This window comes from Cucurbita moschata, unplaced genomic scaffold, assembly GCF_002738365.1.
Source record: "Cucurbita moschata cultivar Rifu unplaced genomic scaffold, Cmos_1.0 Cmo_Scf00025, whole genome shotgun sequence".
Classification (NCBI taxonomy): domain Eukaryota; kingdom Viridiplantae; phylum Streptophyta; class Magnoliopsida; order Cucurbitales; family Cucurbitaceae; genus Cucurbita; species Cucurbita moschata.
The window spans coordinates 534,946-561,541 of NW_019268541.1; the positions used below are offsets into that span (position 1 = coordinate 534,946).

A 26,596-nucleotide genomic window follows, 5' to 3' on the forward strand; every position below is an offset into this window, starting at 1 on the left:
GAAAGTGATGAATGGAAGCGAAGAAAGGTCTATAAAACTGGGAGTTCATCTTAAAATCATGTCGTCCGGTCCCTTTTCCTTTCCCAATCAATCAAAGATTCAGACACACATCACATATGCAACGAAACCAAACCAAACAAACAAACAAAGAAAAAAAATGAAGAAAACTTTCCTCAAAGAATATGAGTAGGAAACGAGTCAACAATGGCTTTCAAAATTGGGGAAAACCCCACTCTACAATCCCATGAATAGTTGGTACATGTTAAATCATTCGTGTGAAATCTAACCTTGATTTTTTAGGGGATAGAAATATTTTTTAAGAGTGTGGATACTTCTCTCTAATAAATGCGTTTTAAAATTGTGAAGCTGTTTAAGAGGGAGGACAAATATTTTCCGACCCCAATTTAGTTTCTTTAATATAGGTGTAATAAACCTTAAATTTAACCATATTTACTTTTCTAATAAAATTGAAGAACTTAATCTCAATAAAATTTTAAAAAAATTTATTTTCAATTTTTTTATTCAAATTGATGTGGTAAAGAAAAAAACCTCCTTTAAAACTCAATTAAAAAAAAAAAAAAAACTAATTTGTTTGTAATATATATTAATTTATTAATATTGTAATTTGTTTGGATGAAGAGACGCAACCCAGCTGGTATCTGGCATCTGCCTTTCTTGTAGCCTAATGCTATGTCTGTTAGGCTCTTGAAGAGACAAAACCCAATAAAGACTGAAAGAAAAGGTATCCACGTTATTATCGTTGTTCTCTTAGAATCTCCAATAGAATTCAGCACTTTAATCCTAATTTGGTCATCAAAATTACATCGGCTTCGATACCTAAACAGATAATATGGAACAATTCCTTAATTCCTTTTACCCAACAAATTAAAACGCCAAGACGAAGAAAGAAGAAGAAGAATTAGATTCTTTTTTGATCGACACTTTCTGCAACAAATTAAAAGACATTATTCCCATAAGGGCCGTGAATAAATCTGATCTGTGTAGCTTAGACTCTTTGGAATGATATGATATTATTCGCTACAAACATAAGCTACTTTAGACTTCTCTATAAAGTTTCAATCGCTATGTTTTGAACTTCTCGATAAACTCCCTCCTTCGGCCTACCAACCAAGATAGAACTTTTTGTTCGGCCTACCAACCAACGAAAAGGAAACAACTTTTATGATGGGAATCAATCAAAAATCCTTTTTTGTATCGTCGATCAACGCCTTTGCTTCATGCCTTGACTCACCTCTCTTTTTTTCTCTATATAACCTCCAATTCTACACATTCCTTTCTTTTCATGCCACGCAACACAACCCGTAATAATATATTACAATTCCCAGAACAAAGATTACAAGGGAGTGAGTGAAGAAAAACAAGATGTGTTACCCACATGATGTGCCGCCTCGGAGGGAGTTTTTGAATGTTCAATGCAATTGGGTCCTCTTGCAGACGGCGGCGACGGCGGTTGAGAGTGGCGGTGGCGAGTCGGTGAAAAAGCGGTGCTTGTGCTCGCCGACGAGGCACCCTGGGTCGTTTCGTTGCAGGCTGCACCGAAGTGAGTACGTTTGGGTTGGGAGGCCGCGGATGGTGAAAAGTGGACCAGCGGCGAGTAAAAAGGTCGCTCTGTTTAACGATAAGTAATTGGTGTTTGAAAATGTAATTGCAGAAGAAAATGAATAGCAGTGGCTTTTAATTTGCTTGAATGTTTTCAAAACTTCATTTCTTCGACTAATTTCCCATATGATGTGATTCCACATAGATTTATCTTTATTTCAGAATGTTTAATTCCCAAATGGGTAAGAAACTCTTCACACGAATGAACACAAAAGCATGAGTAAAGCACAGAATTTACTCTCATTATTGCAATGGCAACAACAGCCTACTACTACACATAACAAATGAACTTTAACTTGTGTAACAATCTGACTACATTATAAAAGCATAGTTTATAAGTAATAATCCACAAAGATATTCGGAACTTACTTTTTCTTTTAAATCTCTAGCATATGAACAATGGAGCTTAACTTTCTGCGAGTAGTATTAACACTCAGATTCAACAATATCAGGGGAGTTCCCACTTCCCAGTTTCAGCTTCACGTCACAAGAGTCATAATCAAACTGAATTCCCATCTTTCGTTCACTGCAAATCAAAAAGGTTGTGAGGTTGTCATTTTGGCAGAAATATCAACAGAAAAGTATGCAAAGTGATGAATTCTCACCTCAGGGTAGCAATCTTGATGCTCAATTGTTTGGCTATTTGTATCCACAAATACCTCACATGATACTGTAGCCTGATGAGCATTAAGAATCAACATCAATACAACAGGCATTGAATACATTAAAACTATTTATGCTGAATGTTCAGTTGGTGAAAGGGGCCACAGAATGACAGTGGAGGTGGGGTGAGGAAGAGAAAAGAACGACTTCTTTGAACTCAAATGACATATTTCACTATTTGACATTTATACAGGAACGCCAGCAGTCTAGTATAACATTATAATTACAGGGATTACAGGGATTCTTTTAACTCGGATGACATATTCCACTAGAAAAACATTCGAGGTCTATAAAAGAACACCAACAGCCTAAGATAACATTGTTATAATTGAGTTAAATGTAGGAATAGGCAGGTCAAAATCAAATCAACGGCACGGTTCAAGTATAAAATCCAGAAGAAGATAAATGTTCTTCAAGCATTTTCCAAATCAACAGCATAGCACAAAAATAACCAGTGTGATAATGATTTGGTTTTTGGTTACTGAAAATTAAGCTTCCTAGAGTCTTTCTTTTGTTATGTTTTGAAAACCCATGTCAAGTTTTGAAAACTAGCTAATTTATAAAAGCTTGTTTTTGTTTCTCAAATTTATCTAAGAAGTCAAATGCAGGGATGAAGTTCATTGTAAAGAAATTGTGAGAAAACAAACAAATTTCAAAATCGAATGGTTATCAATTGGGCCTATGCTTTTGGGAATGATTTAGGAGCTGCAACTTGCAGGACTAGAAATGGGTTCTAAAAGTCCAAATAGTCAATCACAGAGTTGAGTGTTCTTTTCCAATTATCTGAACTTCCACACTAAGAAACATGTAATCGCCGTCAAAACAGAATGAGCATTAATTAAAACGTGGTGATTTCAAACAAATGGAGTGTTCTTGCGGTGTATCCATTCAATGATTGCAAACCAATCAAACAAACAAAAGCTCAAATGTATAATGATGCTACCGCAATTTCGATCATTGAAAATGCGAGGCTTTAAAACGAATCAACATCGAACGAACTTACAATTCCGAGTAAAGATTTGACCTATTGTTGGAAACAGAACAAGATGAGCATTACCTTAATTGGGAATTTGATAAAGAAAAGCCCCATGGATCCTTCCACTTCTGTCTCCGTATCGAAAGGAATTATACCCTTCCTCAGATCCTCGAGCAAGAAAAAGACGTCGTGAATGATCTGTAACCCATTCAAATCGAGAGTGGCGTTCACGTAAGAGGAGCCTCGAGCAGAGACACGACCGCCATCAGAGCTCACAAATCCAAGTCGTCTTCCCCGGTAGCCGACCGAAACGCCAAGGTAATTGTAATCGAGAGAAAAAAAGTTGTTATTCCGAACCCTAACAGAAGCAGAGAAAGAAAGGTCAAGGACGACAGCAGGCAACAAACGGACGTTCACCCCATTGAGTTTCAATCGAACGAGTTGGAGCGAGGGATCGGACGGAAAAAGTAGAAAAACAACGGCGGAGAGGAGGAGGAAAGCGGCGGAGTAGAGGACACAGAGGCGAAGAAGCCGCCGCTGCCGGTAGAGAGGGGGACGATAGAGAGATAAAACGACAAGGTTTTGCGGTGCAGCAGCATTTGGGGGAATAGGAGAGTAAGGAACAGGGATCGAACCGTCCTTAGAGCAGCTCATGCTTTGTTAGAGAGAATTGAAATGGGAACTGATCTTTATGAGTAACGTGGCAAAAACTCTCGCCCCTCCCTAAGCTACCCGCCTCAGCCTATCAAGAATTTACACGTCCCAATAAAGCCTATGCCACAACTTTCAAATTACTTACTTGTTTCCAAACAATAATTGCTTTGAAATTTGTTATAATTTCTAAAGTTTTGAAAACTAAAATATAAATTACAATATTCATTAGAACCAAACACCAAATTGTGTATCAACCATGGTATTGGACCCTTTAACTTTTAAAGGATCTTTATTAGTCGGCTAAACTTAAAAGGGTGTCCTTATCCCATATTGATTAGAAAATGGCATGGCTAAACTTAAAAGGGTGTCCTTATCCCATATTGATTAGAAAATGGCATAAAATAGACCTATAACCGCTCAGCCCAATCACAAGCTATATATAACATTTTAAAATATATATACAAGAAATTTATGGAAATAATTAAAGCAAAATCCACCACTGTAAGTCACGGTCCAATCACAAGATGCCATCTTACTCTCATTATCGGCCGCTAGGGCTAATGCTAATTGCTTTATATTAAAGCATTCTTTCTTCACTCTCGTTCGAAGTATTAATACCATTTTTATTTTGGTTGATAATCACGGAAAGCAGTTGTTAAATCATTACCAAAAAGAAAAGAAGGTTTTGGATAAATCTAAATCCCAAATTTACATAAACCCTAAAATTGCTGTTCCATCATCAAAATCCAGTACAGTGAAGAGATACAAACGAAAAAGGAAACAGGAAAATTAAGCAGAAACCGGACTGAATAACTGAAATTAAAATCAAAGCATCGCCGTCAAAACAAACAGACAAACAAGAAACTAATAGGCATCTGGAGAAGCAGAAATCGACTCTGATATTTAATAATACGAGTCGAGTGAGATCGCAATACATAAATATTTACAGAGGATTTTCATTACTTCTTTTTTTCAAGCGAAATTTCGGATAGGTCGAGAATCAAGTAGATTCAACTGACTTGGGAGAAAGATCTGAGGTGTGAGAGGCGTCGGCCGAAGACGACGCAGTGGCCTTGGAGTGCCTGGTCCAGGGCAACGAATTGGAACGGTGAAGACGACAACGGAAGGATCCAGGATGAGTGGTGGGCGAGCAGAGGCATTGGCCTTTGGATGAACATGTGTGAGCCGCCACGCCGTCACCGTCGCCAACGCTTTTGGCGGAGGAAGGGATGCTGATCCTGATTTTTCCGTGGGCTGACATTTTTGCAAAGCAATTTGGGAACAAGAGATGGGGATTTATATAAACGGGCGTGGTTTTGTGAGATTCCTGTATTTCCAGATCTGAAGCACTATGATGATGCCACGTGTAAATGCTACTTTCTCTATCACAATTATTTGAATAAATCTTTGTAACCAAAATTAAGTTTTTTTTTTCTTTTTTCTTTTTAGTCATATTTTAAACAACATTGAAAACGCCATGGTTGTCCTAACTTAACGTGAGTATTAATTGGGGAAAGAAAAAATAAACCTAATGATTAAAAATGGAAAACAGGATGGAAAAATGGTTACTATGGACCATTCCTTGTGGAATTGGCAACCCACATTGATACTCACCATCTATGGCACGACCTTAATTTAGGCTCTAAATGGTTTAAACTCACAATTAGTAGATACTGTCAATTTTGACCCATTATGTATTGATGTCAATCTCACGATTTTAAAATGTGTCGATTAGGGAGAGATTTTAGATCTCACAATGGTTGGAGTAGCGAAGGAAACCTCTCTCTAGTAGACATGTTTAAAATTGTGAAGCTAATGGTGATAAGCAACAGAATAAAACGAACAATATCTATTAGTGATGAGCTCGAACCATAACAAATTGTATTAGAGTCAGGTTTCGAGGCGCCCAAAGGGGTAGATTGTGAAATCATACATTAAACGGCCATTTATAAAACACATTTAATAACTGTAAAGCTAACAACGATAAATAATGAACTAAAACAAACAATATTCGCCTAACTTTAAGATCAAAAGTCAAAACTGACCATATTTGCAAGCATAAAACCTTGATTTAATTTGGTGGGTGCAGAAACTGAAGCTTCTCGTGTCTCGTGTGCCAGTCCAACAGGTAGGTTGTCCTTGTCGAAATGGCCGAAACCGCCTCATTGCAGTGCAGGTCAAGAGAAACAGTTCTTTTTGTTTGTTTTTTATTCATACATCAGCGCATCCAAACCTGCGTTGGAGGTCCCTCAAAAACAGAGATTCTTTTCTTTCTCTGTCTTCTGGGTTCTTATCTTCATGACTCTTTACAGATCACGAGAGTTCTAGCAGAATCACAAACCCACAAGAAACACAAGTGGATAGCCTCAGGTGAAAATGAAATGGAATGGCTCATGATTTATTTAAATGTTCTTAGAAGATAGAAGATAACACTTTATGGGCTGGGACAGAGGCGTGGCTTAGATGGCCGTGCAATACCCAGCCCAATGCATCGAGAAACTTGCTACTTTCTTTTTCTGATACGACACTAAATATAAAGCTGCCATTGAATTACATCACCATGATGGCGAGGTACAGGGAGAAGCAGAGGAGGACGATGACAGAGCATTGTTAGTGTTAGAATCACTCCCAGAATTCCCCACAGACCTGGCGTTTCTCAATGTGACCGAACAAGCCTCAGCTGGGAGCTTCTTCATCGGCGTTAAAGGAGGCGTATTGGGGAGAGAATGGAGGGTTGTCGAAGGACATGCTGCAATCTCGTCTTCCTCAGAAGAACCACATCTTTCTAATCTTGAGGGAGAGGAATTTGGTGTTTCAAATGGGGTGTCTTCTGCATCATTGGCATAAATGGGGTTTGAAATGTATATTAAATGGTCGCTGTCACTGGAAGAACTGTCATTACAGGCAATGGCAGGGCTTAGTTTACTCTGAGCACAAGCTTTCAAAATGGGAAGATCAGGTGGGGATGGGGTGGAAATGAGCCCGATTCGACGAGGGCTAAGAGATGATTCATGGGTATCAATAATGTCGAGAACCCGATGAAGTTTAGAGCTTTGGCTCTTTGCATCAGCTACATCTACATTGTTGTCTTTAACAACACAAGGGGGAAAAAGAAAGTTTCTTGGAGCACTAAGAACACCATGAGCATACAAGCTACTAAGAGAAATGACAGACCGGTTGTTGTCCCTGCATGGGGCTGAAGGCAAAGACTGGGAGACGTTCCTGGCGGTTACGAGGGAGTCAGCAGGGGAGTTGGAGGTGGTGGTGGGCGGTGCAACTCGAAGGCTACGGCGGCGTAGTAACAGAGAGCAGTAGAGTTCAGCAAGCAACACAAGAATGAGGCCCAATACAATGGCAAGGCTCACGACCAATATCAGTGTAGCTCCTAATATCACCTTGGACGTTCCCTGCATCTTTCTCTCTCTCTCTGAATCTCTAATGAAGTAGCTGAAACTTGAAGGGAAGGCGGTAAATATGAGGGTGTACTGAAGGAGAAAGGGAGGATTTTTTTTAGGCGGGAACTAGTAACACTGAGAGAGAGAGAGGTCAAAAAGGTCTTTTAACTAACACAGTTTTCAACCAAGAAAAAAATTGGCTGAAGAATGGTCAAATGTTAAATGATATTAGATCCTTAAAAGAAGACCAAAACGTCTGCAAGAATACAGAGTTTGGTCCCATAATGTTTTAAGACTTGAAAGAAGCTGTAGGAGTAAAAGGGGATGAAGAACTCGGGAGCAAGATGCATTTTTTAAACAAAAAGGAAAAGAAAAGTTGTTCCTTTGTGGATGATGGGGCAAGCTGGGTAACACTAGCGACACAGCTCGGATGGGGTTGGGTTGGTCTTACATTTAGCTATCAACATCTGTATCATTTCAAATTTTGAAGTCGTACACTCGCTATTATAGGTCAACAATATAAATCTTCAAAAAGCAATGATGACTATGGGACTATGGAGGGGAGATATGAGGAGATGCAGCTCACATACACGCAAAGCTATACAATGTGAAATGGGTAAAGGTTCGTGGGAGAGGCAACCAAAAGAGGACAAAGATTTACCTTCCTCTCAAGGCTGCAAATCGGGCAGCCAAATCATCGTAGTCAGGTAATTTAGGATGAACATGTTTAGCTGCACTTGATCGGTCTGGTTGAAAGGAAATAGCTCGAGTATATACTTTGGTTGTTTCTGATGGACCCAGATGATGTTCAGGAGGTAGGGAAGCTGATCGAGCTGGTGGATGAACTGTGTCTGCCTGCTTATCAGCTTCATCTCTGCTTCTTAGATTCAAAGGGGATTTGGCAGAATCAGTACCATTTCCAAGAGAAAGATAATTTTTAGGCTTCCTTCTTATCTTTCCTGGTTCAAAGGTTGATGGTTTCTTACTATAATGTATCAAAAGCTTGTCTATTATCCTTTCTTCTTCATCCCTTTCATTCTCCTGTTCGTCTATTAACAGCTGCAAGCCTCGTTTATCATCCCTTCTCCTACTACTACTTCTCGACTTCTTTCTCACCGTTCGAATGTCCTCAGCATTGTCATCAACTGAATGACTTGAACGTGGCTTGTGGTGCCTTCTCCGAACTGATCTTGGTTTCGGCAGCACGTCGGGAGGTATCCGACCACCAAAGAAACGATCCATCTCACCACCATGACTACTTGCCTTCACAGGACTTGTAACCTGCTTCTCATGGTCAGAATGGCGGGGTTCTAATTCAACACCGGTGGTCATTTCTGACTTGACACAATTGTTGTCATGGCTCCTATCCTTGTTATCCTTTCTTCTAGAGTTGGCCTTTACATATGGAGGAGGGAGGATACTGTTGAAGCTTGGCTTTGTATTTTGATGTTTATCCTCCTCAGCCTTCCCTTGATGAACTGCATATCCATGCCCAGTATGAGTATTGCCAGATGATGGCTCTTTAATGTCACTAGGAGCAAGACCTGGATTACTGTAAGGTGGAGATTTCAAGTAATTTGGAACTGTCCTCTCTCGGCCATTATGCACAACTCTTCCATCATCTACATCGCCCAATACTTCACTGGAAGAAGAACTGCCCATTCTACGAGGTCCAAAGGCAGAGCTCATCATCCCATTTCCAGCTTCATGCTTACTGGTTGGAGCAAGACCTGGATTGTTGTAAGGTGAAGACTTCAAGTAATCTGGAACTCTCCGTTCTCTGCCATTCTGCACAACTAGTTCATTATCTGCATCTTTCAGTACTTCACTCGAAGAACTGCCCATTCTACCAATTCCAGCTTCATGACCTTTTTTCTCTCCATAAAGATTTATACGACCATCGGATTTCAAGATCGTCTCTTCTTCGTCGTGTACTCTATTCTCATGTCTGTGTCGGGGAAATTCTTGTTTCGGCTGAAACTTGAGTTCTTTTCCTCCTGAAATGGTACTATCCCTAGGATTGAGGAATCTGTGCCTGGCATTTGGTTGCTCAAAATTTTCTTTGTATGACACACCACCATCCTTCACTCTTGGATCAATTGCCTTAGCATGGGAAGGACTTTTTTCTATTGCAGCATTGTGAGCCCCAAAATCTTTGGGTAAGCCCTGCAGACAAAGGACATGGGAAGTTCAGATGTTGGGAAAGTTGAAAAGTTGATACTTTAAAGGATTCAACTCGTTTCTTGCTCGTTGGAAAGTAGTAAAATAAGGGAACGAGGTGCACCTGAGCATAGGCTGGGGGAGTGGACATTCTCTTCTCAAAGCCCACAGAATCCCATTTAATTGAAAATTCCAAAGCTATGTCTTGCAATAACTGAACTTTCTTCTCCAGTGTGGAAGGCTTGGAAGCTAAATTCTCAACAAACTACAGAAATAGATTAGTGATTAGTCTCTCATTAAGAAAGATCCAGGAAACCTGAAGCTAGTTACTTGGATGTTACCTTCCGGTTCTCCAAATGTTCCACAGAAGTCCCAAACCTCTCCTGAAAGATTTGCCTGAGATCGCGCAATTCTGGCAAATCCGAAAATCTAGCAGCAGCAAACATTAGAGATGCAATAGCCTCACAACATTCCTCTGGACATTCCCTGTAAACATGGCAGCTAGAGGGAATCAGACGAACATAAATTATCAAGTATAAAGTCACAAACAAAATTTGTGTAAAATGATATAATCGTTCTTAGCCAGCAACTATATAATCGACCAGTGTAAGACGACATGAAGTTATCAACATGCTCTTAAGCCAGAAACTATATAATCGACAAGTGTAAGACGACATGAAGTTATCTACGTGCTTTTGAATGATATAAAGATATCCTCCCAGCTAATAAGCTATAAGATCTCACGTCAATTAGAGAAGGGAACGAGTAGAAACCTCTCCGACACGTTTAAAACTTTGAGGGGAAGTCTAAAAGGGAAAACCCAAAAAGGACAATATCTAGCGGTGGACTTGGGTTGTTACATGAGCTTATCCGTGTGGAAATCTAATAAGTAACCAGAACACAAGCATGATTCAATACCTCTGCTTTTGCATGATTGGAAGATGCTTCAACACAGTATCACATGATTGCTCCACGAAATCATAACAGGATGAAATTGTTAATTCAACTAGAAGCCCCTCAGCCTGTTTCACACCATACAAGCAAAAGCAGCAGTTTGTTTGAGCCAATTACTAGACAGATACCATAGAAGTCAGCATAATAATCAGAGAATCAACAACAAAGTTTCTGAATCAAACACCACATAGATATGGTTTTCAGGCAAGAACAAACACCGACGCCAAATAAACAGAATATTAATCCAAAAAAGAAATCATGGCCGTCATAAACTGCTTATTTGAGCTTACACCCTAGGAGAATTAAAACATTTAACAATTCAAACGAAGGAAACAATTGTGTGACAAGAAAAAAAGAATACCCTTCCATAAGCATTAATATCCAGCCCATTTGCGAGTAGATCAGCAATATCTTTCTTCAGAAATTTCAGTGTTGCTTTCTTCTTCCTCCGAATCACATCGATCCGACTTTTGGTCAATTTAATCTGGGATTTGCTACAAATATCAAGAAAACAAAAACATCCCTTGTTTAAGCTCTCAAGAAACTCAAAAATGAAAAGGAAACAAAATAGATCGGAATTAATACCACTTGGATGTAAAGCCTCGGCCGAGAATCCCATCCAACATCTTTGGATCTTGAACTACCTACCACTCTTCAAGCTAAATACCTCAGCCCCCAAATACATCAGCAAAGCTGGAAGGAAGAGAGAGAAAGGGGGAAGGGATAGAGAGAGAAAGGGAGGGAGTGGAGTAAAAATGAAATAACAGAGCTGGGGAAAGAAGAGGAAGACGACGAAGCTACAAACACTCCACGGTGCCAGAAAAGGTATATCTTCCCCAAGCCCCACTCAAGAGTGCCGTTCACTTTTTCAAAAAAAAAAAACTCTCCCAAATACAAATTCTCCAATTACAAAACTACCCTCGCCTTATCTCAAAAGACACAAGCCCTCCCTCTAACCTGAATTTTAACGTTGGATGGGTATTTTCGGAATTCAAATCCTCGTCTCGGACCTACCCTAAAAATCGGCGAGTAAAGATGAAAGAGGGAGAGATGGCGGCCGTTGGATGAGGTGACTTCGTCGTGGGGTATTGATGCTTAAGAAATGGGTTAATAAAACGGCGGCGTTTGGTCGAGCCGTGCTGCTGAGCTGGACCGCAGGCGCTTCACGCTTTTGGTGTAATTTTGATGATTTGGATTTCTGGCCTTTGTTTTAAATGTTAGGTCTTTTAACGACCGTTATAACGACATGTTGTGTTCTTTTTGACGTCGTTTGAATCAAACGACGCAACAAAACAGCTGTCGAAAGAATCTATTTATGTTTTTTTTTGTTAATTATTTAAATAATCTATTTATGCAATTTAAAGCTCATTTTTATCCCTTTTTACACGTTTGCATCAAATTAATGGCTTTTGATGCATAAGTATTACCATTCCCAATTGAAAGTATTAATTATTCCACTTTTTTTAATTAAAAAAATTAGAATTATTTGTATTTAGAGATAAAAGTTTAAAGTGACAATAATCAAATAATCAAATGCTTATTCAAAAAAGAAAAAAAATATATATATGGTCCCTTACCCAAAAGTGAAGTAACCCAATTTTGTATCTTATTTTTGCCTAATTCTAGCCTATGTAATATATCTTACAATATAAATATAATTTTCAAATTATATATAATTAAGGGTCTAAAACAAGTTTTTTTTATACGTGAGAATTCTCAATTTTTTGTACCGACAAACGTATTTATGAGAAAATAAATATCTTGATAGGTAATCAATGCGTTAGTACCAAATACCAAAAAATTAAGATAAAGATTACAACACTAATCAAAGTTTAAGATTGTACTACAAAAAAGATCTAATTTGATGCAATTGGAAGCGGGATAATTTAAATCTAAGACGAGTATTTCAAACCGAGCAAACGGAGCAGTGGAATTGTCCCATGAAACACCCAATAAGAAATGGAAAATAATGGTTGTATACTTCCGATTTACACATTCTTAATGAATGCAACTTAATATTTGTTTAAACGACAAACAGATTAGTTTAAAGCAAGATAAATGGCTTTATTCATAGGTGCATGAGGCAAAGGTCATAAAATATGGAAAGAAATTTGATATTAAATTGTGTAATGGTTGGGTTTGTGTCTGAAATAAAACAAAGAGTGGAAGACAGAAATGGTGGGAGCATGCGTGTCGGCGTCAGCAATAAGAACAGCCGACCACCGCTAAAATTGTCCAATAAATGATTGGAAATTGTTCTCCTTCCAAACAAATACTATTCTATTAATGTCAGTGTCATAAAGTATAACAATGAAGCAGGTCGTCGGCCGTAGCACCAACCTAAAACATCATGTGGTTCTAACATTTTTCAGAGATTCTATGATTCATTTCACAAACAAATGAGAAAAAAGAAAAGAAAAGAAAAAGAGATAACTTGGTCTGGTGGAAATGGATTCAACACAAGTCAGCAGAAGCTATGATTTTGCATCTTAACATTTCTCTCATTAATAAAGACATAGGACAGAGCCTAGACATGCGAGTGACATAATAAAGGTGAGTGAGGAAGAAGAAACCTAAGCATCATCAAAAGATTTAGAGAAAAATGAGAAATATTGATGTGAAATGACTCCCACGAACTTGAAAAGCCATTCAAAACAGAGTTTTGAAGTCCAAATTAAAGTGGGAATATGGTCTAAGACGTGAGATTGAAGAAGGGGAAGTGGGAGAGTGGACGCAGCACTAAGAAATTACGAACGAGAGAGACGCATTTGCCTAATGACAACAGAGAAAACAACAACCACAATATCGTTTTATTGTAAGGTTTAGTCACAATCAAAGTAGTTTTCGAAGTATAACCCTTCAAAATAGTGCTCCCAATGGCATCAGAAAAGCCATCTAAACTCGAAGGGAAAAAATCGAGATGGGTCTCTGAAAAAGATGTACCTTTTTCTTCAGCGTCGTCTTCTTCCTTCTTTCTTCTTTTTTTCACCAAAAGCACTTCAAAAAGTTGACAAGGAAATGGAATAGGTAGTTTTCTCGGTCAAGCAATTCATGCCGAATCAGTCTCTCCGAAACCATATGCTGAGGAAGAATGTCACTGTAAAAAAGCAAGGTTGAGACAGAGGCTGCAGGCTGGACAATTAGAGATAGTAGCAGCCTTACCAGTGACCTGAACAGAGTGGGAGTAAGATTCTGCGACCAAGAAGGGAAAAAGAGAAGGTTCATTGTTCAAAACCTGACAGCCGAGGATATATGGAAACTAACCCAAGTATTGAATATCAGATACCTACGTGTTGTTATCAAACAAAGAAAAGAAAAGAAACTGAAGAATCAAGAAAGATGAAAAAACTGGCTAATTGAAGTTGATAGTACATACCATGAGTTTGAATAAGAGAGGAAGCCAAAGCAGATGCCCTGTGGATGGATGATTCTTCAAAGGAGAGAAAAGCTGCAAATCATCAACTGCTGCCACTGGGACCTGCGCACTTTCAATATTTCTGGCAAAGAATGCAAGTTTGACTTGTATCCAAGAAGTTAGTTTGCAGCCAACGAATTTTTAAAGATGGGAATTTTCAAGTACTTCTATTATGAATCCTGCAAAGTGAGAGCCACTATATACTAAATAGAAAGTGGGTATCTATAAAGTCAAAGGCTACATAAATCCAACCACAAGCATGCACCAGACAAATTTATACTTACTCTGAATTACACAATCATCTGTCATTTAGCCATAGCTAATAAGGACGGGCTCGTAAGAAGGGGAAAGGCTTTTCACTAATAATTAATAATTGCATTCAGTCACGTTCTTGGAAAAACAACAAGGAGTCGCATTCAATATTAGTAATAATATATAAATAGAAAAGAAAAGAAACCAATTACAACAAATCGTTCTGGGATTTGTCATATAATAATGTGAAGCGCCCTGTGCTGACCTGCGACAGCTTCTAGAAATTTTCTCTGAAACAAAACTCAAATATAACAGTTGAAACATACTAACATTGTGACAGGAAACGGGTGAGAAGGCATATCATTCATCATAATTAGTCGTAAAGTGAACTGCCTAAAGTAGGGGTTGAAACTCCAGAGAATGGGAAGTCCTAAAAAGATTTTTAATTTAATATAGAATTGCAATATCAGTAGTAGCAGTCAAACATGTTTGGTTCAGTTGACTATCTCAGCTCATCGTCCCCTGGGGATATCTATTGCTTTCAGCCTATCAAAAAACAAAGTGAAGATGGAAAAGGGGAAAAAAAACTCAAGGAGTTCTTCAAAATCATCTACTGCTTCTCGGGCTCATCTGGATTTTCCTTGTCAGGATTTTCCTCTTCTTCCTCTTTTTTCTCTTCCTCCTCCTCATCCTCTTCAGGGGGATCACAAGGCAATGGTGGTGGCAATGGTGTTTTCATGGGGCTAAACTGAGGAAAGATGTCTGGCCTACGCCCTGGCTTTGGCCTCTCCCACTCCTGCAACCAAATAGTCAAGAAGCATTCAATGTAAAGAACACCAGCTATAGCCTACTCAAGCACTTCATAGACTTTTCTAACTAGTTACTAACCAAACTTCGTTTGTCAGGTAAGAACATCAGCAATTTCAAATTAGAAAACGAATTGACCACCAAAAAATGCGCCCTTACAAAAATGATTCAAGATAAATTTATGAACAACCTGATGATGTCAGTTGATTTTCCAAAATCATCAAGTAGAAACCCGGCAGAAGAACAGAAAACAAATTGAACAAACAAAACACCCCCAAAACTGAAATGGCAAAGTATCAATATAACTATTAAATTGCGCGACAAACAATCGTGAGGACTGCCAATATCTTCTTTCAATCTCAGTTCAACAACTACAGTGCAATAAGCATTTACCCAGTGCAATACAATCTACAAGAACTATCACAAATATGAGGTCAAAATATCCAGGCAACAAATTATGGCCCATTCTCATGAAATCTGACAATGCAAATAAGTAAACATTATAATGGTTGGTGCCCCTCGTCCAAAGATAGAAATCGCCCATTTTCAATTGAGCTCAAGGGATGGATACTTTCCATGGAAAATGCAGACATAGCCGAAACAAGCAGAGAGGTACAGTTGCAGGAAAAACCTGGCAAGATAACTCATGAACAAGCATTTTAAACAACCTTCAGAGACAAAATTTAACAACAATTATATAAAATCCTAGGAAATGCTCCAATTATCCACCCAACTTAATCTAGCAAATATACTAGCTAAGCTACATAAAAACGGAAAGCATAATCTCCATGAACGGGAAGCAAAAACATTAAAATCCTACAAAAAAGAACTCCATTACAAACCGAATACATCAAACACGCAAGGAAAATAAACGAGTGCAAGGGTGAGAAAGATACAATTGGGAAATCGAGTGGATTGCGACGAGTGATCTTCTCTTCCTCCGGGGCCATTCGAACCACATGCCTCCCCGTTCTCCTTCTAACAACAATCAAATTAGAAGTCGAAATGGGCTTGCTTGGGAAAGAGAATCTGCAGCCGCCAAAACAGCAACTATGGGTAGTAGAAGATGAAGAGGATATTGGTAGATAAGCCGCCGACGGTAAGACTAGGGTTTTAGAGCTGAGCAGGCATATCGACGCCATGATCTTCCTCTCCCCCAGAGGTAACGGGTAGGGTCTAACTGAATCTCCTGGTGGCCGATTCCACCGAAATCAAATAGCCGCCACAAGTGATGTCCGACTCCGGACCGCCTCTTATTTTCTTCTCCACAGCGCAGCGCGGCGTTTGTTCCACTAAATTATCCTTTGAATTTTATGAAATAATCGAATTCCGAAATTTCTCAGAATTATCGACTAAAATAAAATTGCATCCTTTTTATTTTTTTTACCGCTTCTCTTACCATTTTGTTAATTGTAAAATATGAAATAAATAATTATATCATTTAAACTTGTGTACTTTATAAATGTCTCCGATCTAGATTTCTCCTGGTTGTCTATCGCCTTAAGGGTATGACAGTGGTCGACACCAATCAAATCCCACAACAATAATAGACAGAGTGGTAAGGAGATAATCGACTATTAAGTGCCAACCGGCTCTCTAAATATCTTTGATATCTTTGACGGTTAGAGTCCAAAGCTTTGAATGAGGCGATCTCCCCTGGGAGGGACTAATTCCGGAATTATCGAAAATAAAACATGTGCCCCAAAAGATGCCTACCAATTTACCGAACACGAACCACGCCACTCTGTTCAATTCAATTCCAATTAATTGAATGCGTTCATTCGAGGCTACGTGGAAGAAGGGGATGACAAGGATGATCCAAGAATGAGGAATCCAATGGCTGAGATTTGGCTGTGACTTGGAGATGGTCACCGCGCATGGAAGTGGGCCACCACTACCACATACAACGTGACAGCCATCACCAATGTCCCACCCTTTACCCAAAAGACAAAACTTATACTTATTCTCTATATAATAATATATATTAATTTCTCTCACGAGATAGGAAACTCAAGTGGCACGTGATTCACTTGCCCTACACGCGCGAGTGGTGGAGCACAATATTTTTACGCCCAATAAATATACCAAAACTCCAATTATTAAATATTTTTCACGCATTTGTTATTAAATATTTGATATTGTTGGGAAAAATAAATGAATTAGCTACTTGGGATCGGCTACGTTCAATAATTTTATGGAATATTATTCGGGTAGAAAGTTTAAAACAGCCGGACCCCGCCACTCCCCGGTCTCCCTCATTCAAAATCGCGTGAAATACACTCGCGCTCTCGTAAAGTCTTCTCCCTCTCTGTACGTGACTGAGCGACTATTATTGTACTCTTTTTTTATTCTCTCCACTGTCCAGCGCCCACATACCTTCAAACACGCCCCCTTCCAACTTTGAATTCCGTTCTCATCGCCTTCCCACTTCTCTGTTTCTTCACCTCTCGGATTCCCCCGACACCCACTCCGATTGCCAAGATTCTACTCTCCCTTTCATTCCAGCCCCCTTTTACTCTGTTTTCACTCTCCAGATTGGTGTATTGAGTACTGGGTCTGGCTGAAGATAGGATGAACGCGACCGGGAGACAGATTTCAAGATCTAATCCCACGGTGCACCACAAGCGTCAGCATTCCGATAATGCTATTGACGCCTTTTACTCTTACGGGAGATCTAATCTTTCTCATGTACACGAGCGATTGTTTTGTTATTTGATTTCTGTGCCCTTTGTTGTAGGAACTGTGTTTCTCATTTTTTGTTCTTTGGGGTTTTAGGATTTTGGGTCGAGGGCAAGCAGGGGAATGCAGAGGAGTTTCAATGATCTTGGCTCTGCTGATGCTTTGACGCCACAGGCTCGGTCCCGGTCGTCGAGCATGAGGAAGAATGCGGATGAGATGTTGCTTCCAACCCATTACAGCCCTGGTCTCCTCGATCTTCATGCTTTTGATACTGAATTGTTACCTGAGGTTGGATTTGTTTCATTATTTTTACTTTTTTCTCTTTCAAATGCACATTGGTTTGAATTCCCGTAGTATGCGGATGCCGCTTTGCTATTTGTTAACGTGGGTCTGTTTGATGCCTTCTGTGTCTTTTGGATTAAGGGGTCTATCTCATTTCTCACGTTTTCTTGTTCTCTTTTGCGGAAGTACAAAACTAAGAAATTTAAGTTAGGGAGCATGCTTTGGTCAGTGTTTGATCCATTTTTCCAATTTAAATTGCTTGTAGTCCTGTAATTACTGAATCCTTAAAATTTGATTCCAGTTTGAGTCAATTGAATCATATAATTTATGGATCGGAATTGAGCCTTGTGATTCCAAGTTGGTTTCTCTTCATTCTAATAAAGTTTTTATGAAATTAAACATTGATGAACTTGAAGCGAATATAGTGAAATGGATGCTTTTAATTGAACCAAATTTGATCACATGGTATGTATGATTCCTATATCTAATAAAATAATACCTCTTTGTTAAGTTAATTATTGCTACACCCTCAACTCTTGAGGTTGTCCTTTGGGATTATTCCAATTGTTCTTGTATTGTTATTATCAATATTTGCATCAGTATTGTTCTAGATTCAGAATCCTGGATTGGAATGGCATCCAGAGGGGGAGCACTATCCTTTAAATTTTCACATGCTCCGAATGAACAAATTATGAATCTTGTTTATGGCTTCATTTTTACTGCGTCATTTACTTCATTTTGTCAGGCAGCTTACATTGACTCGGAGCCACTTTTTGCTGCCAGCAAGTTACCTAATAGGCCTGGAGGTGCATCTGACAATAATCTTCTCAAAAGCATCTCAGTTGACAAGGAAAGAACCAATAATGTTGCTAAGATCAAAGTTGTGGTATGTCTCTTCGATACCATCTTAATGCAGCTGTACTTGAGATAATAGTGCCTTCTCCTTTTATTGTACCTGTTTTTCCTCAAAGTGATATGAAAATGAAAAGGGTTGAAGAATAATTTTTTCTTTTTTGTTGTCTTTTGGTGAAAATGTCAATAGGCCGTGGGAGAGTTGTGATGGTCTACCTTTCCTCATAGAGCAGAGGGAGACTCTTTGAATTGAATCCATTATATAGTATAATTTTGTTCATTACAGGTTCGTAAGAGACCGTTGAATAAAAAGGAAATGTCAAAGAAAGAAGAAGATATAATCACGATAGAGCGAATGCCGAATTCCCTGACAGTTCATGAAACAAAATTTAAAGTAAGTGTCTGATCATTAATCACGATCATCTAGTTTCAATGTAGCAACATGTTATGTTTGAATTGCTTGTATGAGTAAGCCACGAGAGGTTTTTTTCTCTCCTAAAAAATATTGCATCTGCAGGTAGACTTGACAGAGTATATTGAGAAACATGAATTTGTTTTTGATGCGGTATTGCATGAAGGCGTTTCAAATGATGAAGTAAGTACAAGTCATGGATGACTACCATTTTGAAATGGAAAATCTATTTGATTTCTAAACATTCCCTTTTGTTGTGCAGGTATATTCCGAAACTGTGGAGCCGATAGTGCCCCTTATTTTTAACCGAACAAAAGCAACTTGCTTTGCTTATGGGCAAACAGGCAAGGTTTTAAATTTCATGCAATTTTGTAAGGGTGTTAGAAACCTAAGATTTCTCGTGGTAAAAGTATTTGTTCGTGCTGTTGTTTATCTTGTTTCTTCTCTGCTTCGTTCATTTCAATATACTTAACTCGAAATATATTGATATGCTCGTTCAGGTAGTGGAAAAACATATACTATGCAACCACTGCCTTTAAAGGCGTCTGAGGACATTTTAAGATTAGTGCACCACACACACCGGAATCAGGGCTTCCAATTATTTGTCAGCTTCTTTGAGATATATGGAGGGAAACTTTATGATCTCCTCAACGAAAGGAAGTAAGTTTGATGAGATTTAGCAGAAAATGTATGAATTCAGTTCATTTTCTTGAATGTATCATCATCGTGCAGAAAGCTTTTCATGAGGGAAGATGGAAAGCAACAAGTATGCATTGTGGGGTTGCAAGAATACAAAGTTTCTAATGTCGAGACAATCAAGGAATTGATCGAACGGGGAAATGCCTCAAGAAGCACTGGTACAACCGGTGCAAATGAAGAATCCTCCAGATCACATGCTATACTTCAGCTTTGCATTAAGAGATCAGTCGATAGTTCGGAAACAAAGCCTGCTCGACTTGTAGGAAAGCTGTCTTTTATCGACCTTGCTGGAAGTGAACGTGGTGCAGATACTACAGATAATGATAAACAGACAAGGTCTGAATTTTCTTTTCAGAAAACTAGTTGCAATTATGTAATGGACCTTAGAGTACTTTAAAATCAGTCTGATTTAAGAAGCAAAAGTTAATAGATTTTTCTCTTACTCTCTCCCTCCCTCGTGTTGTGTGATTGACTTGGAAATATTTGTGTTGCAGAATCGAAGGTGCTGAAATTAACAAAAGTTTGCTTGCTCTCAAGGAATGCATTAGAGCTCTTGACAACGATCAGGGTCACATTCCTTTCAGAGGCAGTAAATTAACTGAAGTTCTTAGAGATTCGTTTGTCGGTGACTCACGCACTGTTATGATATCATGTATATCACCGAGCTCGGGGTCATGTGAACATACTCTCAACACACTTAGATATGCTGACAGGTGCGTTCTTTTCTGAGATATTACAGTGGTATTTTCAAATATCTGTTAAATATGTTTTATATTTATCCCTTCAGGGTAAAGAGTCTATCTAAAGGGAGCAGCACAAGGCGGGATCCTCTATATTCATCTTCAAATGTTCGAGAATCAACGACCTCTCTGTTCTCGTCCTCATTACCCACCGAGCCATCCTATGAGAATAACAAAACTAATTTACCAAATGACAAGAACAGATTTGGTTGGTCCAAACAGAATGAAAGGGAAGCTACTCCACCGTTGAACGTTGAATGTGTTCCTAGCAACAGGGCAGACATAGCTTTGCCTCATCACAAAAGGCAGCCAAGCTTTCAAAATGACTTCACTGAAGATGATATTGGTTACCCTGAGCAACTATATGAACAGGAGAAATCATCATGGACGAACACCAAAATAACCGAAACTCGTCAAGTGCCAGGCTTTATCAACCAGAAGAAATTAATTAATGAAGCAAACCGAAGGGATATACCTTATGTCGAGACTGACTCTCATTCGGATGATGACCTCGATGCCCTTTTGAAGGTAATAATGTTGTGAATATTGAGCATCAAACTTTCACAGCAATCATCCAACTCTAAATGACATCCTACAACTGTGTCTTCACATTAGGAAGAAGAAGACCTTGTTACTGCTCATAGGAGACAGGTGGAGCAGACAATCGACATTGTCCGAGAGGTTTGCAATCCTTTTCTTTCTTATTTCAAACGTTATACGCTGCCACCATTGGCAGCCAGTTTAAACCATGTGTAATCTTGCTTGCATAAGCAGGAGATGAACTTGCTTGTTGAAGCTGACCAACCCGGAAGCCATCTAGATGACTACATCCATAAATTAAACGTCATTCTATCACAGAAGGCCGCAAGCATTTTTCAGCTGCAGGCTCAGTTGGCTCAATTTCAGAAACGTTTAGATGAGTACAATGTTTTGGTGGCACCCTCCAGCAACTGAAACAAATCTAGAGCCAGCAGACACTACCCATTTTTTCCCTCCAAAAAAAATCTTCTTTTACACAGGCCCGAGGGAGTCGGTCGATCGAGGGCAGTTAATATCGATATGAAATGGTTCATGCATGGCGTGGGATCGACAAACGGCCAATCTTTTCCCTCAGAGGTGGTTTCAGCTTTCTTTGATTGTACAGAAGATTTATTTCCTGTCTATAGTGTTTGTTTTATATTCATGGATGTTTTCTCTCCCTCTGAGCTCTACTGCTGCTGCTGCTGCTATTATATGACTGAGCAAGAACATTCAAGAAACTAATACACATTCCTGTGTTGAGTTATACTTGAGTTAATACTTGAGCTGACAAGTTGATTTGTGAGCTCCCAGCCTTGCTAGAAGGTTACACATGATTCTGCTGAGTGGGTTTAATGGATTTAATAAAGGAAAGTAGGTAAAGTAGGTGGAAAATCAGTCACATGAACAGTCAAACTACGACGATATTGACCATGTAGATCTGATCTGTGTGCTAATTATGTATGCTTTTTGGAGTTGTTTATCAAACTTGGACCTTAAGCTAAACATAGATAAGCTCTTTAATCTGTTGTTTTGTTTTTAATCACCAAATCAACCAATCTGCTACACTCATTTGGATTAGCTCAATCTTTAACTAAAATGACAGCGAAGTGTCTCGATTTCATGCATCTCCTAGAATTTGCAAGAACCAAGTTAGAAGTAATAATTCACCCACTTTCTCCTCAAATCAAACTCCTTTATTATTGTTTCTCTTGTATTTCATCATGGGATTTGATTGAATTTGTTGATTAAGATTTTCATGTAATTCAAATTTTGTTTTTGTCCCGGTCATGTCAATAATTAAATTTATCCCATTACAAGATTTGAAGTATGGTGAGTGCGGAAAGATAGTTTTGTTATAAGATCAAACCGTTATATTAACAACTATAAACTAGTATTTAATCAACATTTTCGAAAGCTGAAGTGTTCAATATTTAATCTTTTCTAAATGTCAAATAAATATAAAAAAATAAAATAAAATATAAATACCAATTACATCAATCTATGACCGACGAGAAGTGGGGCTACTACTCAAAGTTTTAAAATACGTTTGTCAGGGAGAGGTTTCTACACGCTTACCGAGGATGTTTCGTCCCCTTCTCCGACTGAACGTAAATGTTTGTTTATATAGTTTTTAATAAAAATTATTTTTATAAAGTAGCAAATAAAATAAACCAACGGATCTTAAGATTTATGATTTGAAAATTGGCGTATTGGTGGTGATATTTTGTCAATTAATATATGTGAAGACCTTTTGCACTTTGCCTAGCATGCAGGTCAGATTTAAATATATATATACACACACATAAATAAATTAGCTTGTGAATTAGGTAATCAAAATGGATCTTATCTTGCTATAAATAGCAAGAAAACCATTACTTCTTCTATTATTTAATTTTCATTAAAAAAATCAATCTCATCTCTGATTGGTTTAAAATTAATGTCGAAATTCGAAAAAGTAAAAGAAATGAATAAATAAATAAATTCAAAACCCACTTCCAAACTATATAGATCTTGTCATCTCAAGAACTAGAAAATGTTTATGGGCGATGGAGTACAACATTGACCAATAGTATGCATGACTTAGAGTCAACAAATTCATAAATTTCTTGTTAGAGCTCTGCGACCGAAGTGATAGCAGAAAAGACAAGTGTTCCTGAATTCAGAACAAATAGAAACAATCTTTCTTCTCAAATCTAATTTTAATGTTGGCTATCAACTTTAAAACGCAAACTCTTTTTCTATTTAAGTTTTTTTCCTACCAACTTAAGCAATTCCCGTAACTATTTCTTTTAACTTCATACTCAATAATCACCATCAAAATTTGAAATTATGACGACCAAGTCCTTCATTGATCGATCATTATAATTAATAACCATATTTTTATAGTTGAGAATAATTTTTGCAAATTTCTAAAAAAATAAAAAGAAAATAGTGTGAAGGAAAATGATGGAGGAAAAGTTAAAAAGATTTATTTAAAAAAGAAAAAAGAAAAAAAAAAAGAAGGGGAATGTGAAAAGGTAGAAGGAAGGCGACATCCGACATCCACCACGCGTTCATAAATCCACTCAGCGCCAACGCACGTGTAGCTTTGCCCTAAAAATTCAATCTTTGCCCTAAAAATTCAATCTTTGCCCTAAAACTCACTCACTCACTCCAACTCTCTCATTTTATTTCGGAACTCCCTCTTCTCACGCGCCATTCCGCCGTCTGTCATCAAACCATTCAATTCATTATTATTAAACTATTAAAATTCAATTTTAATAAATAATATTGTGTTGGCAACGAACTATTTTCTTTTATAGTTTTTCTGATTTAAACGTTAAAAATATGGATATGATATAACATGGTCCGTGCGCGTGGGACTGGTGGAGGCTCTTACGTGGCAAAATATCTAATTGGTAAGCGCCTCACATCAGGGCGTTGGCCAATAGAAGAGCAGAGCCTCACTGAATGGGTCCCACCTCTTTGTTACCTTAGTAAGAAAGGGTGCAAAAATATCATATACTGCCACGTTACCCTTCCTGCTACAGTACGCGCGTCCATTATTTATTTACGATGCTGCCTCATCTTTCCCAAAAGAGAAATTTCTTGGTTTTGTTTTTTTAAAAGAAAAAATAAAAACTTAAATCCCCCCTCCCCTCCGCCATTTTCAACTGTCTTCTTCTTCTTCTTCTTCTTCTTCAGAGAACAGGAAGAGAGCTTATGGGATGGAGGTTAATTGCGGAAACGACATTGTTGCACCTTTTATTTTGAAGACTTATCAGATGGTCAACGATCCCCTTACCGACACTTCCATTACTTGGGGCTCTGCTAATAACAGCTTCGTCGTTCTCGACCCTCTCCATTTCTCTCATACCCTCTTGCCTGCTTTTTTCAAGCATAATAACTTCTCTAGCTTCATCCGACAGCTCAATACTTACGTATGTAATTCCCAATTCTAATTCTAATTCCCAATTTCCTCTGTTTTTTATTTTTTGTTTTAATTTGATTTGATTTTTCGGAGAGAACAGGGGTTTCGGAAGGTAGATCCGGATCGATGGGAATTCGCGAACGAGTGGTTTCTACGGGGCCAATACCACTTACTCAGAAACATAGTGAGGAGAAAACACTGTAGTAATTCCGCCGTCAAATTGGTTGGAGTTGGGGGGGATATGTCGGATGAGGATTTGGTGTCGGAGATTGGGAGGTTGAGGAAAGAACAGAGGGCTCTGGAACACCAGCTCCAAGCGATGAAGAAACGCCTGGAAACCACCGAGAAACGCCCCCACCAAATGATGGCGTTTCTTCATAAAGTCGTGGAGGACCCTGAAATTCTGCCCCGGATCATGCTCCACCGGGATCCCACCCACCGCTTCCAAATCCCCGATAAGAAGAGGCGTTTCATGACTTCCCCTTCTTCCTCCTCCCCCTCCACCGCTTCCTTCGACACCGACGAAATCGAAGACGACCCCACCCGCCCCGAGGTGTCGGGGCCGTGGTTTCTGGAAGACCCGGCTGCGTTTGGAGTTCCGGCAGTGGCGCCGATGGATATTGGTATAAGCAGTAGCGGCGGAGAGATGAAATACTTGACGGAAATGACAGTGGGGGCAGTGGAGGAGAGTCGCCCACCACCGCCTTATCCATTTTCTCTTTTCGGGTGTGGATTTTAGTTAATTACTTCATTTAATTTCACATCATTTTCTTCCTTCTCGCATTTTATCTTTATTAATAATTTCTTCCACTTCTCTTTCTTTTCTTTTTCTTTTACCCAATACATTTGTATATGCATATGTAACTGTCTCATTTAATTCTGCAAAAAATAAAAATAAAAAATAAAAAATAACCCAAAACTTTAATATTAAAATGTATATTTTTCACTCTACATATCTTCTAATTTTCGTTTTTTTTTTTTTTTTATAAATCTGATTATTTAGTGTATAGTTTTAAGATGGATTTAGATAATTTATCCACATTAAATAATATGTTAAAATAAAATGGCGTCTCTTACATCCGGGACATATCTTATTATGGAAATAATTATTTTATTAAAAAATATAAAATTGAAAGAATTATAATTTATAAAAAGAAATCAATGTGGCGCTTCAATAGATAAAGACAATAAAGGGACCATTTTGCTAATGTTTTCAACTCTTGCTTCGTTTTTTGTCTTCTTGCTCTTTGGTTTTTTTAGATGTAAAAATCAATATGTTTATTTTTGTCTGATATCTAAATAAATATGTTTTTTTTTTTGTAATTATTATTTTTTAATAAAAAAATAATCACGTACTTGTGTTTGGGTTTTTGTTGTATCTAAAAGTTTAAATAAAAAAAATGTATATTTATCGTATGAATTTTTCATTTAATTTGTTGATATATAAATAAATTTTTATAAATTAGGAAGAAGAGACTAAATTTATAATCTTAAAAAGAGAAATAGTGGGGACAGTTGACCATTTACATTTATTTTGTAGGATACGAATATGAATATGATAGGGTGAGAAATACATTAACTTCCATGTCGGTAAATGTTACGGGCCACCCATTGCCCTAACTGAGATGTCACGTTTTATATTTTCACCCTCTAAAATGTTTCTTATAAATAACATTAAACAGTAAATTTTAACTATGGTGAAATATTATATTACTCCACTCCTTTGAGAAAATTTGTAGAACATAATTTATGTTTACAATCTTGATGAAAATTTTAATAATGAGAATTAAATTATTAAACTTAGAAATTAAAGTGTTACCAATAAAATATTTATGAGTAAAACCGTTACATTCGTAGAAATTAGAGTAGGTGAGTGTTTTTTAATATATAATTTAATTATGTTATTTTGTTTTTATGTTGCAAGTAGTTGAAACATTGAGTTGTAATTTTTCAAAAAAAAAAAGAGAAAAAGTCCTAAATAATTGATACTAAAAGATGTAATTTCAATGTCATCAAATACATAAAAGAACAACACGTCATCCCACTGTGTTAATGAAATCTTTTTTCAAATCAATGAAGATTTTACGTCTACGTCAAACACAGTA

General features: G+C 38.0%; 6 protein-coding genes across 7 annotated transcripts; 2 read left to right on the forward strand and 4 right to left on the reverse strand.

The window, feature by feature from the left end:
* Positions 1-1,823: 1,823 nt before the first annotated feature.
* LOC111461574 lies at positions 1,824-3,993 on the reverse strand. The gene is made up of 3 exons (XM_023105145.1): positions 3,341-3,993; positions 2,226-2,297; positions 1,824-2,146 (listed from the first exon to the last, which is right to left on the reverse strand). The coding sequence occupies exons 1-3, from the start codon at positions 3,911-3,913 to the stop codon at positions 2,144-2,146; spliced, it is 648 nt and encodes a 215-aa protein (XP_022960913.1). The 5' UTR covers positions 3,914-3,993; the 3' UTR covers positions 1,824-2,143.
* A 2,291-nt stretch (positions 3,994-6,284) lies between these two features.
* Positions 6,285-7,501, reverse strand: LOC111461605. Its single transcript, XM_023105193.1, has one exon. The coding sequence runs from the start codon at positions 7,324-7,326 to the stop codon at positions 6,469-6,471; it is 858 nt and encodes a 285-aa protein (XP_022960961.1). The 5' UTR covers positions 7,327-7,501; the 3' UTR covers positions 6,285-6,468.
* Positions 7,502-7,633: 132 nt separating this feature from the next.
* LOC111461604 lies at positions 7,634-11,281 on the reverse strand. Its single transcript, XM_023105192.1, has 6 exons — positions 11,008-11,281; positions 10,784-10,916; positions 10,387-10,490; positions 9,810-9,954; positions 9,593-9,733; positions 7,634-9,474 (listed from the first exon to the last, which is right to left on the reverse strand). Exons 1-6 carry the CDS (start codon positions 11,046-11,048, stop codon positions 7,966-7,968), a joined length of 2,073 nt encoding a protein of 690 aa, XP_022960960.1. The 5' UTR covers positions 11,049-11,281; the 3' UTR covers positions 7,634-7,965.
* Positions 11,282-14,508: 3,227 nt separating this feature from the next.
* Positions 14,509-16,246, reverse strand: LOC111461515. 2 transcript variants are annotated; one of them, XM_023105056.1, is made up of 3 exons: positions 15,793-16,217; positions 15,472-15,527; positions 14,802-14,885 (listed from the first exon to the last, which is right to left on the reverse strand). In XM_023105056.1, the coding sequence occupies exons 1-3, from the start codon at positions 16,036-16,038 to the stop codon at positions 14,825-14,827; spliced, it is 363 nt and encodes a 120-aa protein (XP_022960824.1). In that variant the 5' UTR covers positions 16,039-16,217; the 3' UTR covers positions 14,802-14,824. The 2 variants fall into 2 exon arrangements, with proteins under 2 accessions (XP_022960823.1, XP_022960824.1); XM_023105055.1 differs by lacking the exon at positions 15,472-15,527 and having other exon boundaries at positions 14,509-14,885; positions 15,793-16,246.
* A 977-nt stretch (positions 16,247-17,223) lies between these two features.
* Positions 17,224-21,884, forward strand: LOC111461513 (kinesin-like protein KIN-13B). Its single transcript, XM_023105053.1, has 12 exons — positions 17,224-17,584; positions 17,672-17,863; positions 18,603-18,743; positions 18,996-19,103; positions 19,227-19,304; positions 19,384-19,465; positions 19,622-19,781; positions 19,854-20,156; positions 20,315-20,533; positions 20,608-21,088; positions 21,176-21,241; positions 21,335-21,884. Exons 1-12 carry the CDS (start codon positions 17,468-17,470, stop codon positions 21,512-21,514), a joined length of 2,127 nt encoding a protein of 708 aa, XP_022960821.1. The 5' UTR covers positions 17,224-17,467; the 3' UTR covers positions 21,515-21,884.
* A 2,291-nt stretch (positions 21,885-24,175) lies between these two features.
* Positions 24,176-25,373, forward strand: LOC111461514 (heat stress transcription factor C-1-like). The gene is made up of 2 exons (XM_023105054.1): positions 24,176-24,501; positions 24,592-25,373. The coding sequence occupies exons 1-2, from the start codon at positions 24,289-24,291 to the stop codon at positions 25,228-25,230; spliced, it is 852 nt and encodes a 283-aa protein (XP_022960822.1). The 5' UTR covers positions 24,176-24,288; the 3' UTR covers positions 25,231-25,373.
* Positions 25,374-26,596: the final 1,223 nt, after the last annotated feature.